A 14614-nucleotide genomic window follows, 5' to 3' on the forward strand; every position below is an offset into this window, starting at 1 on the left:
TTGCTGTTAATACTTAAAAAAAATTATTATTTTATGGCATCCAAACTATGTTGACTGACATTCTAATTTTTCAGTGCATCTATGTAGTAAAAACAGCATTCCTCGTACCTGTAGTATCATATCTTGTGGTAGGTATATTAATTTTTACCCTGGCAACAGATTGCTACAATCTATGCTACCGATAAGTTAAATAAACGATAAAGTAAAAACTGGGAAAGAATAGCAGTCATAAGACTACGCATCTTTCCAAAATAAATGTAATTGTAGTAATTAAATCTAATCTTAAATAACTGGAATTACTCTTGCAACATGTTGCTAAAGATTATATTAGCTTTGTTCATCTAACAGTTGTAAGTATCACCTAAAAGTAATCGAGATAGAAATAAGGTTATCTATATATAAATGAAAGGTGTGATATCACAATAATCTTAGTGGCCAATCGACCGGCCCAAAACGTGAAATTGTCTGTTCATCGAAGTGTTCTCACAAAAAATCCCTTGATGCGATGTGTAAGAAGTGGCGCCGTCTTTTTGAAACCAAATGTCCCCGGGATCAGAAGCTTTAATTTCGGGCATCAAATAGTCGGTTATCATGGCGCGATAATGGTCGCCATTGACAGTTAAGTTCTCACCGCTATCATTTTTGAAGAAATATGGTCCCATGATGACATTGGCCCACAAACTACAAGAATCCGTTGTTTTTTCTGCATGAAATGGCAGCTCTTCAATCTTTTCAGGTTGCTCTTTACATACCCATTAAGAGCCTATAGAGCGAAGCAATGTCGTTTGGGAATATTGAGCGGCTTCGGTTATTGCTTCTGCTTACTTTCTTGTTACAAATAAACGCGCATACCAATTTCTGTAAGATATCCCAATTTTTACTCTAGTTACAGCATGCACGGGCGGACGACGGACAGACAGATAGTGACCCGGATTTCAACTCGTCTTGGCTTCCATTTTCGAAACATCTTCAAATACGGACACGTATGATATGTCGACAATAGCGGCTACATTAAATGTAATATATTGATGTATAAACCATCAACCAAACCAGCCTCGGATGAGAGACCTCCTTTTGACGACCACTGCAAACGAAATAAGGATTACGATTTAAAGTTATGCACCTGGAATGTCCGGTCCCTAAATTGGGAAGGTGCCGCTGCCCAGCTGGCTGATGTTCTCGTTAGGGTGAAGGCTGACATAACCGCTTCTACGAAATGCGATGGACAACACAAGGACTGAGACGAGTATGTCCTTTTGGCATATACTACAGTGGCCATATAAAGGAGTGCAAATTGGATGTGGAATTCTCATTCAACCCGGTGAAAGAATGTCTAGCCACAATCCTCATCAAAACGAAGTTCTTCAACATATCGCTGATTTGCGCGCACGCCCCGATGGAAGGAAACGTCCGGTGTGTTTTACGTGGGCACCTGCTGACGACAGCCTTACTCCACGGCGCTCAAAAGCACAGCGGATCAAATCAATGCGTTGATCAGCGCCCTGAGAATGCAAAGCATTTTCAGTACCAATTGGCGGTGTGGAATGGACACACTAACCACCTTGGTAGGGTTCGAGGCCCATCTAAAACCTCTGCCGTGCTTTGGGTCCGGCACCCGGTTGCAATGCAACTCCACATTCAACTGACAAAGTCAGTTCTTCCCGCGATTTGGGTTTTAACCACAACCACCACGATACTCCCCGAGGAGCCAGTCCGCACGAGCAGGTTGGAGCGAACTCCAAGGGCTCCTGCTCCCCGTGGTACCAGAATTAAGTCTCCGGTCAGACCTCGTAGCCGAAACTACTACCAGTTGAGCTTCCATACGGCTCTGGACTGATGGCCAGGGGTTGGACCCCATACACACATCACTTACACACACCAATCATACAGAAACTAACCCTAACTTCCAGCTAACCGCCTTCGCCGCTTAAACAGTTCACGCGCAAACGACCCTAACTGTTCGGTATTCCGACTAGTGGAGATCACACCACTAACATCTAATTGTCCATCAGTCCAGCTAATCCCCATACCACCCAAATCCCTAATGTCCGAGTACATCGGGCACTCCGCAATCAAATGCGACCAATTTTCTAACCCCGCCCCACAAAAACACCCCGACGTATCCGAAAGGTGCCTCTGATGCAAAAATGCATTCAGAGGCCCATGCCCCGTAAGCAGGAAACCCAGACTCAGACAAAATCTGAAGTCTGGGTTATCCACAACGAACCCCACGTCCCGAATGTACTCGTACGTCACTCGGCCGTTAGGACTATTGTCCCAACGTTCTTGCCACCTACACCTAACCCTATCATCTAGGAGCCTCTTGCTCCCTAGATATCCCTCCCTCTCCACATCATCGTCAGAAATCCAGTCATTCCGCAGCAATGACACACTCAAGCCCATTCTTAACCTGAATGCAACAGCACGCTGTATGACAATCAGGTCAAGAGGGGGTGCACCTAACAAGACCTGCATCGCATCCGTAGAGACGGTGCGACATACAGGCAAACATGCAAGCATCATGCAACGCTGGATTGAGAGGAGTTTTTGAGACCCCCAGACAGTCGTGGCTGTCTCCCACCATACAGGGGCTCCATAAGTGGCACAGGCCACAAACAAGCCACGATATATGGTGCGGACAGCACGACGTCCGAGACCCCAATCGCTCCTCAAAATCCGTCGTATTTTGCCTACAGTTGCCTGCAGTCGCTCCTTTACACTCGCCAAGTGTGGAGTAAAACACATCCTTTCACTCATGGTCAGTCCCAGATATTTGACGTGCGTCACATATCTGATGCTGACCCCGTTCACACGGACAATCGGTGGACGACCCGATGACAATCTACCTTTCAGCAGCATTGCCACCGTTTTGTCCATCGATATGTCGACCCCCACACCTAAACCCCAAGAATTTACGATCTCTAAGAGATCTCCTCCCGCCCGTTCTAGCTCAGACCTCGAGCGACCTTCGACCATAAGAAGAAGGTCGTCCGCATACGCACAACATTTACAGAGTGGCTCGAGCTGCCCAAGCAGAGTGTCCATCATAAGGTTCCAAATATATGGACTACAGATGGAACCCTGCGGGCAGCCTCGAACAACTCCGATCTCTACACTCCCATTCATGCCGACAAGAGAGGCCTTTCTGTCCGAAAAATAACTCCGCCAAAGAGAAATTTCCGGACAGCCAAGCTCCTCCAGCCGTTGCACCACTCGATCCCAGCTTAGGTAATCAAACGCCCCCTTGAAGTCAACAAATATGCCGAGGACATATTTGTTGACATTCTCCCTAACGACACTCTGAACGTAGAACCATGCATCCTCTATACTGCGTCCTTTCCAAACTGCCTATCCGACCACATACCCCGCGTTAGCTCCTGAAGCCGTTCCACCATGACTCTTTCCAGCACTTTTCCAAGTACTGGAAGGAGACTGATGCCCCGATAAGATCGAGGATCGCTCCTGACCTTATCAGGGGACTTCAGGAGAGGAACAACCCTAGCACTTTTCCACTCGCGTGGAAAGTATCCCTCCCAGACGCACTTATCATAAATGGCCTCCAGGTATTCCGGAATGAACTTCCATAAGCTTTTACACATCTCTCCGTTCAAACCATCAAAACCTGGGGACCGTTTAGACCTAACCAGGCCAAAGGCGTACCCCAACTCCCCATCATCTAATGGAGGGACAGGCACCTCTTGTGCTTGAGGTACCTGCACCTCCGACCTGGGAAAGAACGCACCTAACAGAACCCCCGCACACTCTCTCCACGACGATAACAAGGTGTCACCGACGCGAAGAGAGGTGACATCCTCCCTCCTACGACCCCGGCAGATCCTATAGACCTGACCCCAGGGGTCGTTCCTATTTTCCCTAACAAAGCTCCTCCACTCTTCCTCTTTAACTTTAACTAGCATCTCTTTATACTCCCTATCCGCACAACTAAATTCATACCTAAGCTGGGACAGCCTATCAGAATTGGACCGCCGGGCGCGTTGAAACTTTCGCCTCAATCGCCTGACAGTCCTCCTCTTCAAGGTTAGCTCACGCGTCCACCATTTGATTTTACTAACCTTAGAACAGTCATACCTACGAAAAACCCTATCATTAACCCCCCAAACAACCTCATAGAGACGAGCAATCTGCTCGTCAACTCCCAACTCAACAAATTCACTAAGCGGTATTTCAAATACCGCTTCCCTAACCGAGAGTCCATATTGGTTCCAGTCAGTACCAGCGGTACGCCATCGCCGGTACGCCAATACCGCTTCCCTAACCGAGAGTCCATATTGGTTCCAGTCAATACCAGCGGTACGCCATCGCCGCAATGGACTCTCATAAGGCAAGGGAGGGGATTGAGGGGTAACCATAATTTGAATCAAATTATGGTCACTCAATCCCCACCCTCCCTTTACCTCCCATCTAAAGCTAAAAGCCCTACTTGCTGCCTCATTCATAAGCGTCACGTCAAAGTCACTTACGCCCCCAGGCCCATCAAACGTATACCATTCACTTGGCTCATTCAAAATGTGGAGGCCTTTAGCCACCACCCATTCGCTTAATGCCTCGCCTCGACTGTGGCTTTGGTATCCAGACGAATGCCGGGATACCTTACTAAACCACATCGAGGACGAGGCATTCGCATCCAGCCCTAGGATAAATGGACTGCTACTCGCAAGTAGTAGCAGCTTATCCATGTAGCCCAGGTAGGGCTCTAGGGGCTCGCTGTATTTACAATACAAACTAGCGGCGATCATCCTACCGAACTCCCCTTCTATCGCTACCCGATGGAAGGAAAGGACGATGTGACCAAAGATGCCCTCTATGAGCGCTGTAAACGCACCCATGAGTAGTGCCCCGCAACGATTTCAAAATCGTGTTTGGCGACTATAACGCCAGGGCGAACGAGGAAGTTATCTTTAGCACAGCAGTCGGTAACGCCAAATTCAGCTTCCACAAGAAACATCCCCAAATAAGTTGGGATTGATCGACTATGATCATCTGTAGTACTAGATTTCAGCAAAGAAAAATTCCACAAGCTACTGGCTGTCTGCCTCTGTGCAGCAAAAAACGCATGCCAACAAACACAAGGAATGTTCGACGTCGAGAAGCTGCAATCACAACAGACAGCCGAACAATTTTTCTACCCGAATTGCACTCCTCCTCTTTGAGAGCACTCGACAAGAACTCGGTATAAGGGAGCTGTGGAACGGCACTTCAAGCTCCTTACGTACAGCTGCAACCAGAACTGTACTTGGGAAAATTCAAAAGAACAACTGGTACGATGAGGAGTGTCGGATGGGATAGATACCAAGAGTTGAAGAGGGTAGCGACAAAAAACGAAAGAGGCCGAAAGGCATGAGTTTGAAGAGCCGGAAAAGCTGGCCGATTAGGGTAATGCTCGAAAATTCTAAAAAAAAAGATGCGGCGACATACAGAAGGTTTTAAGACCGGAGCATACTCTTGTAGAACCAAGAGCTTACTAAAATTATGGAGGGAACACTTCTCCAGCCTGCTGAATGGCAGTGAAAGCATAACGATAGGAGAAGGCGAACGCAATTCCCCAATCGATGACGACGGAGCAAACGTTCCATTGCTCAACCATGCTACACTAGCCAGAAACAATAAACAAATGCTTTTGAAACTTAATAAAATCCAAACAGCTGTTTCAAATTATTTTTTTTTGTATGTATTTAAACATTGACTTTAAAAATAACACAAACATTTTTAATGAGTATTTCGTTTGTTAGAAAATAAAATAAGACACATTTTCCTGTGAATTCTAAAAATAAGTATCAGAAAAAGTCTTCGCTCATATAATAAGCAATTTTTAAATCAATACAAATAAATGTAATAAGTAACTGGTAGGATAGCCCCGTCGTTTTAGAACTTCAGCCAGTCTTTTGGGCATCGAATGCACAAGTTTCGTTGTTTCTTCCGCGGATATTTTGGACCATTCTTCCAGGATGACATTTTTCAGCATGTCCTTGCTGGTGATGGTATGAGTGGGGATTCTGCGTTCCAATAGAGCCCACAAATGCTCTATGGGGTTGAGGTCAGGAGATTGTGGAGGTGTATGTAACAACTTTGGAGCATTATATAGGAGCCAAAGGCGCACAATGTCAGCAGTGTGCTTTGTGTCATTGTCCTGCTGAAAGTAAAACACCCCTGGTAACCCCAATTTCACAGCACTTTCTTTCATTTTTTGCTTCAAGATATTTAAGTAAACAAACTTATTCATTATGCAATCAATGAATTCTATTTCCCCTACTCCACTTGCCGACATACACCCCCACAGCAAAACTCCTCCGCCACCGTGTTTCACCGTCGATGAGAGATTGTGGACATCCAACGCCGTGCCAGATTTCTCCATACCAATTGCCTTCCTTTTATTCCAAAAATGCAATATTTTGTTTCATCGGACCACAAAACTGATTCCCAAAATGATAGAGGCTTATTTATTTGCTCGTTGGCGAACGCTAAACGCTTCATACGATTTTTTAGGGATACAAACGGCTTTTTACGTGCTACTCTAGCTTTAAAACCAGCCCTTTTCAAAATTCTTCTAGCCGTATCACTACAAATTTGTTTTTGAAATCGTTCTTTAACATCTTCCGCTATCTGCGCAGACGTAAGGCGGGGATTTCTTTTACCAAAGATATAACTTTCCTTGTTTCCCGGTCTGTTAATATTTTTGGGCGACCGGAACGAGGTTTTGAAGTAATGATTCCAGTTGTGTTAAAGGCTTTGATAACGTATCTAATTGAAGACTCAGCTCTACCAACTATTACTCTAATTTCGCGAAAAGTTTTAATCATTTCTCTTAATTTTGTAATAATTTTTCTTTCATCCACTCCAATTTCTTTTCGTTTTTCGTTCATTGTTACTAAAATAAATTATTTTAAAACAAACCTGTTGCAAGACCACAAATTGTTACTTACAGCTTACGAATTTTTAACTCTGTAAATAAATAATCAATAAAGCAGCGTCTTATTACAGTCCCACGTTAAAATAAACTAAATCTGCTCGTTTCGTTCAAGCCTAACGGAAAATATGCCGTTATCTTAGTTTCTATGCAAACAATTTTAACAATATTTTGCACACGTGTTGCTTAAGCTATAGCTAACTGATGTTCTCAGAATTTTTGCTTCAATATAATGTTAATAATATTATTTGCAAAAAATGAAAATTAAAAAACCATTATACATTTAGTTTAATCAAGTATAACTTATGATTTAAGATCAATGTTACATATAATTCTAAGATTTAAGTGGAGAAAAGCTGATCCGAACCTCCTCCATCCGTTGAATCCGCTGACTTTCAAAAGAATTATTGGCAGGTAGAACGCACAGTTTGTTGACAGCTCGACGCATGATGCCTGTAGACGTTCGCAGAATGTCTACTTTTGCAACACCGTTTGAGTGACGATGTCTGTAACACGAGGTAAGGGCCTTTTAAAAAGCGCGGAATTTGCATCATTGATGCATAACAATTTTTAATGTTTGGTTGGGTGTATATACAGTATACTCTCGAAAAGTAAAAGGAAAAATAAATTTTTTAATTTTACAAAATTTTTTAATTTACTTTTCAGAGAGTGTGATAAAAAATTCGAAACGAAGCAAGCAGCGTTTTTTACGATGTTGCAAAAACACAAGATATGTACATATGTACTTACCATTTTAGTTCCTCATTTGTTTGTGCTATAATTTTTTTGTTTTGCTATTGCCTTACATATGTACATACCTACATATTTCAATATGTAACGATGCTTCGTTAAAATTCCTTTTCTTTGCATTTTTTACTGAGAATGTAGGTAACGGTAAATAATATTGTATTTGCACTTTTTATTGAGTATCGCGTCGCTTGTTTTACATGCTGTAGTTATTATTGATGCATCACTTGACAAGAATAGTTATTACGCAAATTTTAAGTCTTCAAAAATGTCAAAAAAGCAAAATATAAAACAAACAAGATTGAGCTTAGTTAAAAAACAGAGATCATTGCAAAAATTGACAAAGGTGTAAGTGGTAAACGGTTGGCATTTGATTATGGTGTTTGTGAAGCAATAATAACAAAAATTAAGAAGAAGAGATTTGAAATTTTAGAAGCAGTTTCAAATTCATATGGTGATTTACACAGGAAAACACTGCATAAACCAGAATTTATTGAACTGGAACAAAAAATTTATGATTGGTTTTTGACGCAAAGGCAACGCAATTGTAATGTTAATGGCGCAATGTTAAAATCAATCTCTACAAGTGATGGATGGCTGACAAACTTTAAGAAACGATATGGGATTCGCAATCTTAAAATTTGTGGTGAAATACTTTCGAGCGACACAACAGAAATAACTCCTTTTATTCACAAGTTACGGGCCACAATGGATGAAATGGGGATAACCGAGGCACAGTTATACAATGCGGATGAGTCTGGTCTCCTTTACCGTATGCTGCCAGATCGCACATTCGTAGCAGCAACTGAAAAGACTGCACCTGGCCGAAAAATACTAAAAGGAAGGATAACCCACAAATTGAAACCCTTGGTGATTGGTAAATCTGCAAATCCACGTTGTTTTTACGGATTCAACAATCCATTGGAATACGTAAATTCTAAAAAAGCGTGGATGAACTCCCAACTGTTTTCTGAATGGTTTCACAATTCGTTTACTAAACAGGTAAATAATAATTATAAATTGTACTTTGCTTTGTTAATTTTCTAAAATACTATATGTTAACAATATTGCAGGTTCGTACTTTTTGCTCTGAAAATAATTTACGACATAAGGCATTGTTGCTAGTTGACAATTGTACAGCTCATAAGCCAATTGAACGGCTAAAGTCTGATGACGGTAACATTGTAACAATGCTTCTACCACCGAATGTGACAGCGGTAATACAGCCAATGGATCAAAATCCGATAAGGCTAGTTAAATTGGGCTACAGAAGAAAACTTTTATGCAACATTATTGCACAGGAACATTTGACCATTACATTAACATTAAAGCAACATTCCATTCGTGATGCAATAATGTTGCTAAAGTCGGCTTGGGACGAATTGCCACAAACCGTGTTGATCAGCGCTTGGAACAAAATAAGAAAGTGGGATGGTAATGAGTACGATGAGGAAGATAATATTCCATTGGCTCAACTTATTGAAACGAGTGTGAATGACGAATACGCTCAATTACTCCAGGAAGTGTTATTATTGTTGGAGAGGGTGGGTAATAACACTGTAATTGATAGTGAGGACATTGAAAACTGGAATGACGACAAAGAAACTGCCGATGAAATAGAAATTTTGTCAGACATTTCATATGGAGAAGAAGTCAGTCAAAGCGTAAACAACTTGATCCACTGGTTTAAAAATGAAAACGATGCAAATCAGGTGTCAGACTTTTTGAATTGTCGTACAATAATGGTCAGAAAATTAATTGCAAAAGAAAAAAACAAAATAATATTCAAGATTTTTTCTCTTCATAGTAAATACATATGTATGTATGTAAATGTAAATATGTTTTTCATGTAAATCCATATGTTTTATTGAAGCAACTAAATGAATGAATTTTTTAAGTTTAAAAATGCATTTAATATTATAAAAACAGATAATTTATGTATATATTTGGAAAAGTAAATTATTCGAAAAAGTGAATTACCCAAAATACCAATCGATTTACTTTTCGAGAGTATACTGTACCACTTCGCTCATTGTTGTGTAACAGACAACAAGCCAAATTTCAATTTTGTTAAGATAACGATCCTAAACACAAGGAGTATAATGTGAAGATATTGACAATATATAACTACGGTAGAGTACCTGTTCAGAGACTGGACTTAAACTCCATAGAAAACTTGTGGGCGTATTTGAAGAAACAAGTCGTTAAAAGGCAACCAAAGAACATGACAACACTTACACCGCACTTCTGGAGGAGTGGCATAATATTACAAGAATATACCCAGCAACTACGATATGGAAAATTTAATTCATTCCATTAAAAAAAAAAGACTGCAATGTGTTATCAATGCTAAAGGTTATCATACGTAATATTAATTGTATGTATGTATATTAAAGCCAAAATATTATTTAGTATGTACTTGTATATCGTCACCTGAAATGCAAAACAACGTAACATCACATTTCGTAGGTTTACAGGAGAAACAAAAACCCGTATAAAAAGAAAACCACTTGAGATATTAAAATAAAGTTTACAAATCTGAATCAACATGAAACCATACATAAGTAAGTATATTTTAGATAAAAAATAAGAAAATTTTATAGTAATTGTCTTACGTTATTTTGAATTTTCATTTCTGAAACAAAATAACATATGATCAATTTAAATTTGTATAAAAATTAAAAGTTTTAATACTAAATTTTTTTTTTAAATAAAAGCAGTTGCAAGTCTTTAATATTTGATGTTATTTTTATTATTAATGTGTACATAAGTATAAAAAAAATTAAATTATTTCAATCCATAAATTGAAGATAATGTTTAATTATTATTTATTACAAAAATTATTATTCAAAAGATATATTATGATAAAAGTAATGAAAGTCTGCTGGAATAAAAGCTTTTAGGTCCTGCAGATTCAGATGTTGCCATTTCTTCTTGGTTATCGTTAAACTTTGCGGGTGAAAAAGATTAGACTGCTGAATTCCTAAAAGAACACGGGTCTAAACACTCGGAAATCCTCACTCATATCGGATGACTTGAATCGTGGGGTCGCTAAACCGAACTCTGGTGGCTACTTCTCTACCAATATACCGGTGAAGGAGTTATGGGTGGTATGAAGCCGTTGGAGGAGAAACCAGTGAGCTACTTCACAGACGGGGGAAGGTTGGTGGAGAGGTCTACTGTCAGGAGCTCTCTATCAACTCCAGTTTCAGACTTCCTGACTATGGCAGTGTCTTCCAGGCCAAGGTTGTAGCCATTAAGGTAGCTGTGGAATTACTACTTCGGAGTGCGGCCTCCTTCAGAGAAGTGATAGATGGTCAGATAGCAGAGCCGCGTACTAGCCTTGAACTCATTAGCAGTGCGTTCAGGGCTAGTCAAAGAGTGAATAACTTCGCTATCAATAGCATCGAGTGTGATAAAACTATGATTGCCAGGCCACAGCGTAATCGCAGTAAACCATAAAGCTAATGGGCTCACAAGAAAAGGCACCCTAGAACCGCCATAGGTAGAATGGGAGCGGATCGGTGTTCCTTCATACTGCTACTAAATAGCTGGGCCTCGCGCAAGCTTGGTCAGCGCTGGACCACTATTTTTACATGCGCTATCGCACAAGACTTTTGGCCCAAGATCGATCGCAAGGTGACCTCTTTGCCTCAGTAAAGCTAGCCCCTCCCTATTTTTGGGGCTTTTAACAGACCATTGCCCTATTGGCGTTCCCGCAGTAAGGTGGAAGTCCGACCAGACGTTATCTACAGAAGCTGAATAGGAGAATATGAGGTCGACACAACTCAACACTTCCTTCTTAACTTTCCGCGTTTGGGAGGTCAAAACTTAAACATTGGGAGCGCATATCTTCAGACCCCATCGAGCTATTGAAAAAGGAAATAAAACGTTTTGCTAATTTATGGTTCGAACACAGGAGTTCAGCCATCAGCCATCAGCCATTTAACCTAACCTAACCAAGGCATATTGAACATAACCAATAAAAAACAAGTAAGGAAGGGCTAATTTCGAGTGTCACCGAACATTTTATACTCTCGCATGATAAAGTGATAATTGAGATTTCATTATCCGTCATTTACATATTTTTTATTTTGCTGTAAAATTAATTAGATTAGCAGTCCCTGAGATATGGTTATTGGTCCATAAGTGGGCGACGCCACGCCCATTTTCAATTTTTAAAAAAAGCCTGGGTGCAGCTTCATTCTGCTACTTCTTCCGTAAAATTTAGTGTTTCTGACGTTTTTTGTTAGTCGGTTAACGCACTTTTAGTGATTTTCAACATAACCTTTGTATGGGAGGTGGGCGTTGCTATTATCCGATTTCTTCCATTTCTGAACTGTATATGGAAATGTCTGAAGGAAACGACTCTATAGAGTTTTTTTGACATAGCTATAATAGTTTCCGAGATATGTACAAAAAACTTAGTAGGGGGCGGGGCCACTCCCACATTTCCAAATAAATTACGTCCAAATATGCCCCTCCCCAATGCGATCCTTTGTGCCAAATTTCACTTTAATATCTTTATTTATGGCTTAGTTATGACACTTTAAAGGTTTTCGGTTTTCGCCATTTTGTGGGCGTGGCAGTTGGCCGATTTTGCCCATCTTTGAACTTAACCTTCTTGTGGAGCCAAGAAATACGTGTACCAAGTTTCATCATGATATCTCAATTTTTACTCAAGTTACAGCTTGCACGGACGGACGGACGGACAGACGGACGGACAGACAGACATCCGGATTTCAACTCTACTCGTCACCCTGATCACTTTGGTATATATAACCCTATATCTGACTCTTTTAGTTTTAGGACTTACAAACAACCGCTATGTGAACAAAACTATAATACTCTCCTTAGGAACTTTGCTGCGAGAGTATAAAAACAGATTTTTGGACCACTGTCGAATCTATTATGCGAAAAGTTTCAAAGGTGGGGTTTTATGCACGAAAAGCTTTCAATTGACGAGGCAATGGTAAAATATTTTGGCCATCATTCAGCGAAACAATTCATCAAAGGAAAGCCCGTAAGATTCGGATTTAAAAATTGGATGCTCACAAGTAGCTGTGGGTACTTGTACCAATTTGATACTTACTGCGATCATATTATCTATTTTGACAATTTTTTCACAAGTCATGAACTTCTGCGTATGTTGCGTGAGAAAAACGTCAAAGCCGTAGGAACAACGAGAGAAAAAAGAACTAAAAAATGTCCTTTGAATCCAAAAAAATATTTCCAAAAACAAGCAAGTGGATACTTCGAGATCAAATACGATCACAATAATAAAATATTGTTTGTCAAGTGGAATGACAATAATGTCGTAACTATGGGAACTAATTTTGATACGGTTGAACCGTTGAAATACGTAAAGCGTTGGTCAAAACTGGAACAAAAAAGATAAGTATACTTCAGCCAAATTTACTTTCAAATTACAACCACGGTATGGGCGGTGTTGATCTACATGTTCAGGCCGCAAATGTATACAAAATTGGGATTCGTGGCAAAAAATGGTGGTGGCCGCTGTTTTCTTCGATGATGTGCTCCACAACGCTAAACGCTTGGAAGCTGTACAAAGACGTGAATAATAGTACCAAAGATTTGCTTGAGTTTCAACGTGACATTACACGATACTACCTACGACAGCTTTCTACAGCTGGAGGAGCACATTTTCCAAAGAGAATCCTCAAGCCTCTTAGATGTAGAGTCTGCTATAAAATAATCAGGTGGATTTGCGAGCTATGTGGTACTGCTTTGTGCGTGGAACGCGACTGTTTTAAAATAGCCCACTCATAAATATTTTATACACTTTTGACCATTGTATTCGTGTGGGTACAGCAAAATTTTCGTATATGTAAGAAAAAAAAAACAAAAAAAAATTTTTTTTTTCATCTCTGCGATGGTATACATCAATAAAAAACTGAAAATTTTAAATTAACTTATTTTTTGACTTCTTGGTTGTAAATGGGTTAACATAGAATCCCATCACAAATGTAATTGGTCCGGTTTTGCTTATAAATGACACATATAAAAAAGGTCATGTATGATGACCACGATTGAGGCCGCAATTTTGATCTAAAACAAAAATTTCAAAAATATTATTAATCTGTAAGAAAATCCCTATAGCGCTATGGAGAGGTTTTTTATTTGAAATTTGACAAAATGATGGCGATTTGAACAAACAATATCGAATTTGGCCCTTTTTCGACAGGTTTTCGTAGAAAAAATTGAAAGATTTCAAAAAAAAGCTTCCATAGCGCCATAGAGAATGACGTTAAAAATGTTCTCTCCAAACTGGATCTAGATATATTCAAAATTCTTCCTTTGAGGGTGGAAACTGTTTTGAGAAACACCATTCTGAGAAAAACACGTTTAAAGATTGTCACACTCCATTCTCCACTCTGTTCCCTTTCTACAAGAAATGCTGTAGCGACCGTTATAATTTGAAATTCGATTTAAAAATTTGAGAGAATATTTATTATAGTGTATACTATCCGATAATATAACAAAAAAATCGATTATTTTTTTTAATTTCACACAGAGACGATCCCTTAATTAGTGATATCTAAACTCTTTAGGCTAACGTTTAACAAAACTAAGACACATTTAGGTTCTAAACCTATGGGGCTTACAGGAATGATAAAACTAAAATTAGGGCTCACAGTAAATCCAAAATAAACAAAATTAAATACTTATTTTAGACAAAAGCTTTTTATTACATATGTATGTTAGTGCACATATATCTACATATACTAGAACTAGTTTCAGTGCCATATTATTTTTATCACACGACTAATGAATTTTTTTTAATATGTATGCAACAGACACCTTTAATCGAAAGCTTTGCTAAAACCAATGTATAAAACGCCGCTGTGCTTATTTTCTATAAAACTGATACTTGATTCATAAATTCAAGCATGTTTGTTAAAGTAAATTTCACCTCGCGAA

The 14614-nt window shown here is 39.8% G+C and overlaps 1 protein-coding gene across 1 annotated transcript; it reads left to right on the plus strand.

Annotated features, from left to right (window-relative positions):
• Positions 1–17: 17 nt before the first annotated feature.
• Positions 18–10272, plus strand: LOC126767469 (jerky protein homolog-like). Its single transcript, XM_050484961.1, has 2 exons — positions 18–8674; positions 8746–10272. The coding sequence occupies exons 1-2, from the start codon at positions 8237–8239 to the stop codon at positions 9523–9525; spliced, it is 1218 nt and encodes a 405-aa protein (XP_050340918.1). The 5' UTR covers positions 18–8236; the 3' UTR covers positions 9526–10272.
• Positions 10273–14614: the final 4342 nt, after the last annotated feature.

The sequence above is a fragment of the Bactrocera neohumeralis genome, unplaced genomic scaffold (assembly GCF_024586455.1).
Source record: "Bactrocera neohumeralis isolate Rockhampton unplaced genomic scaffold, APGP_CSIRO_Bneo_wtdbg2-racon-allhic-juicebox.fasta_v2 ctg695, whole genome shotgun sequence".
Taxonomy (NCBI): domain Eukaryota; kingdom Metazoa; phylum Arthropoda; class Insecta; order Diptera; family Tephritidae; genus Bactrocera; species Bactrocera neohumeralis.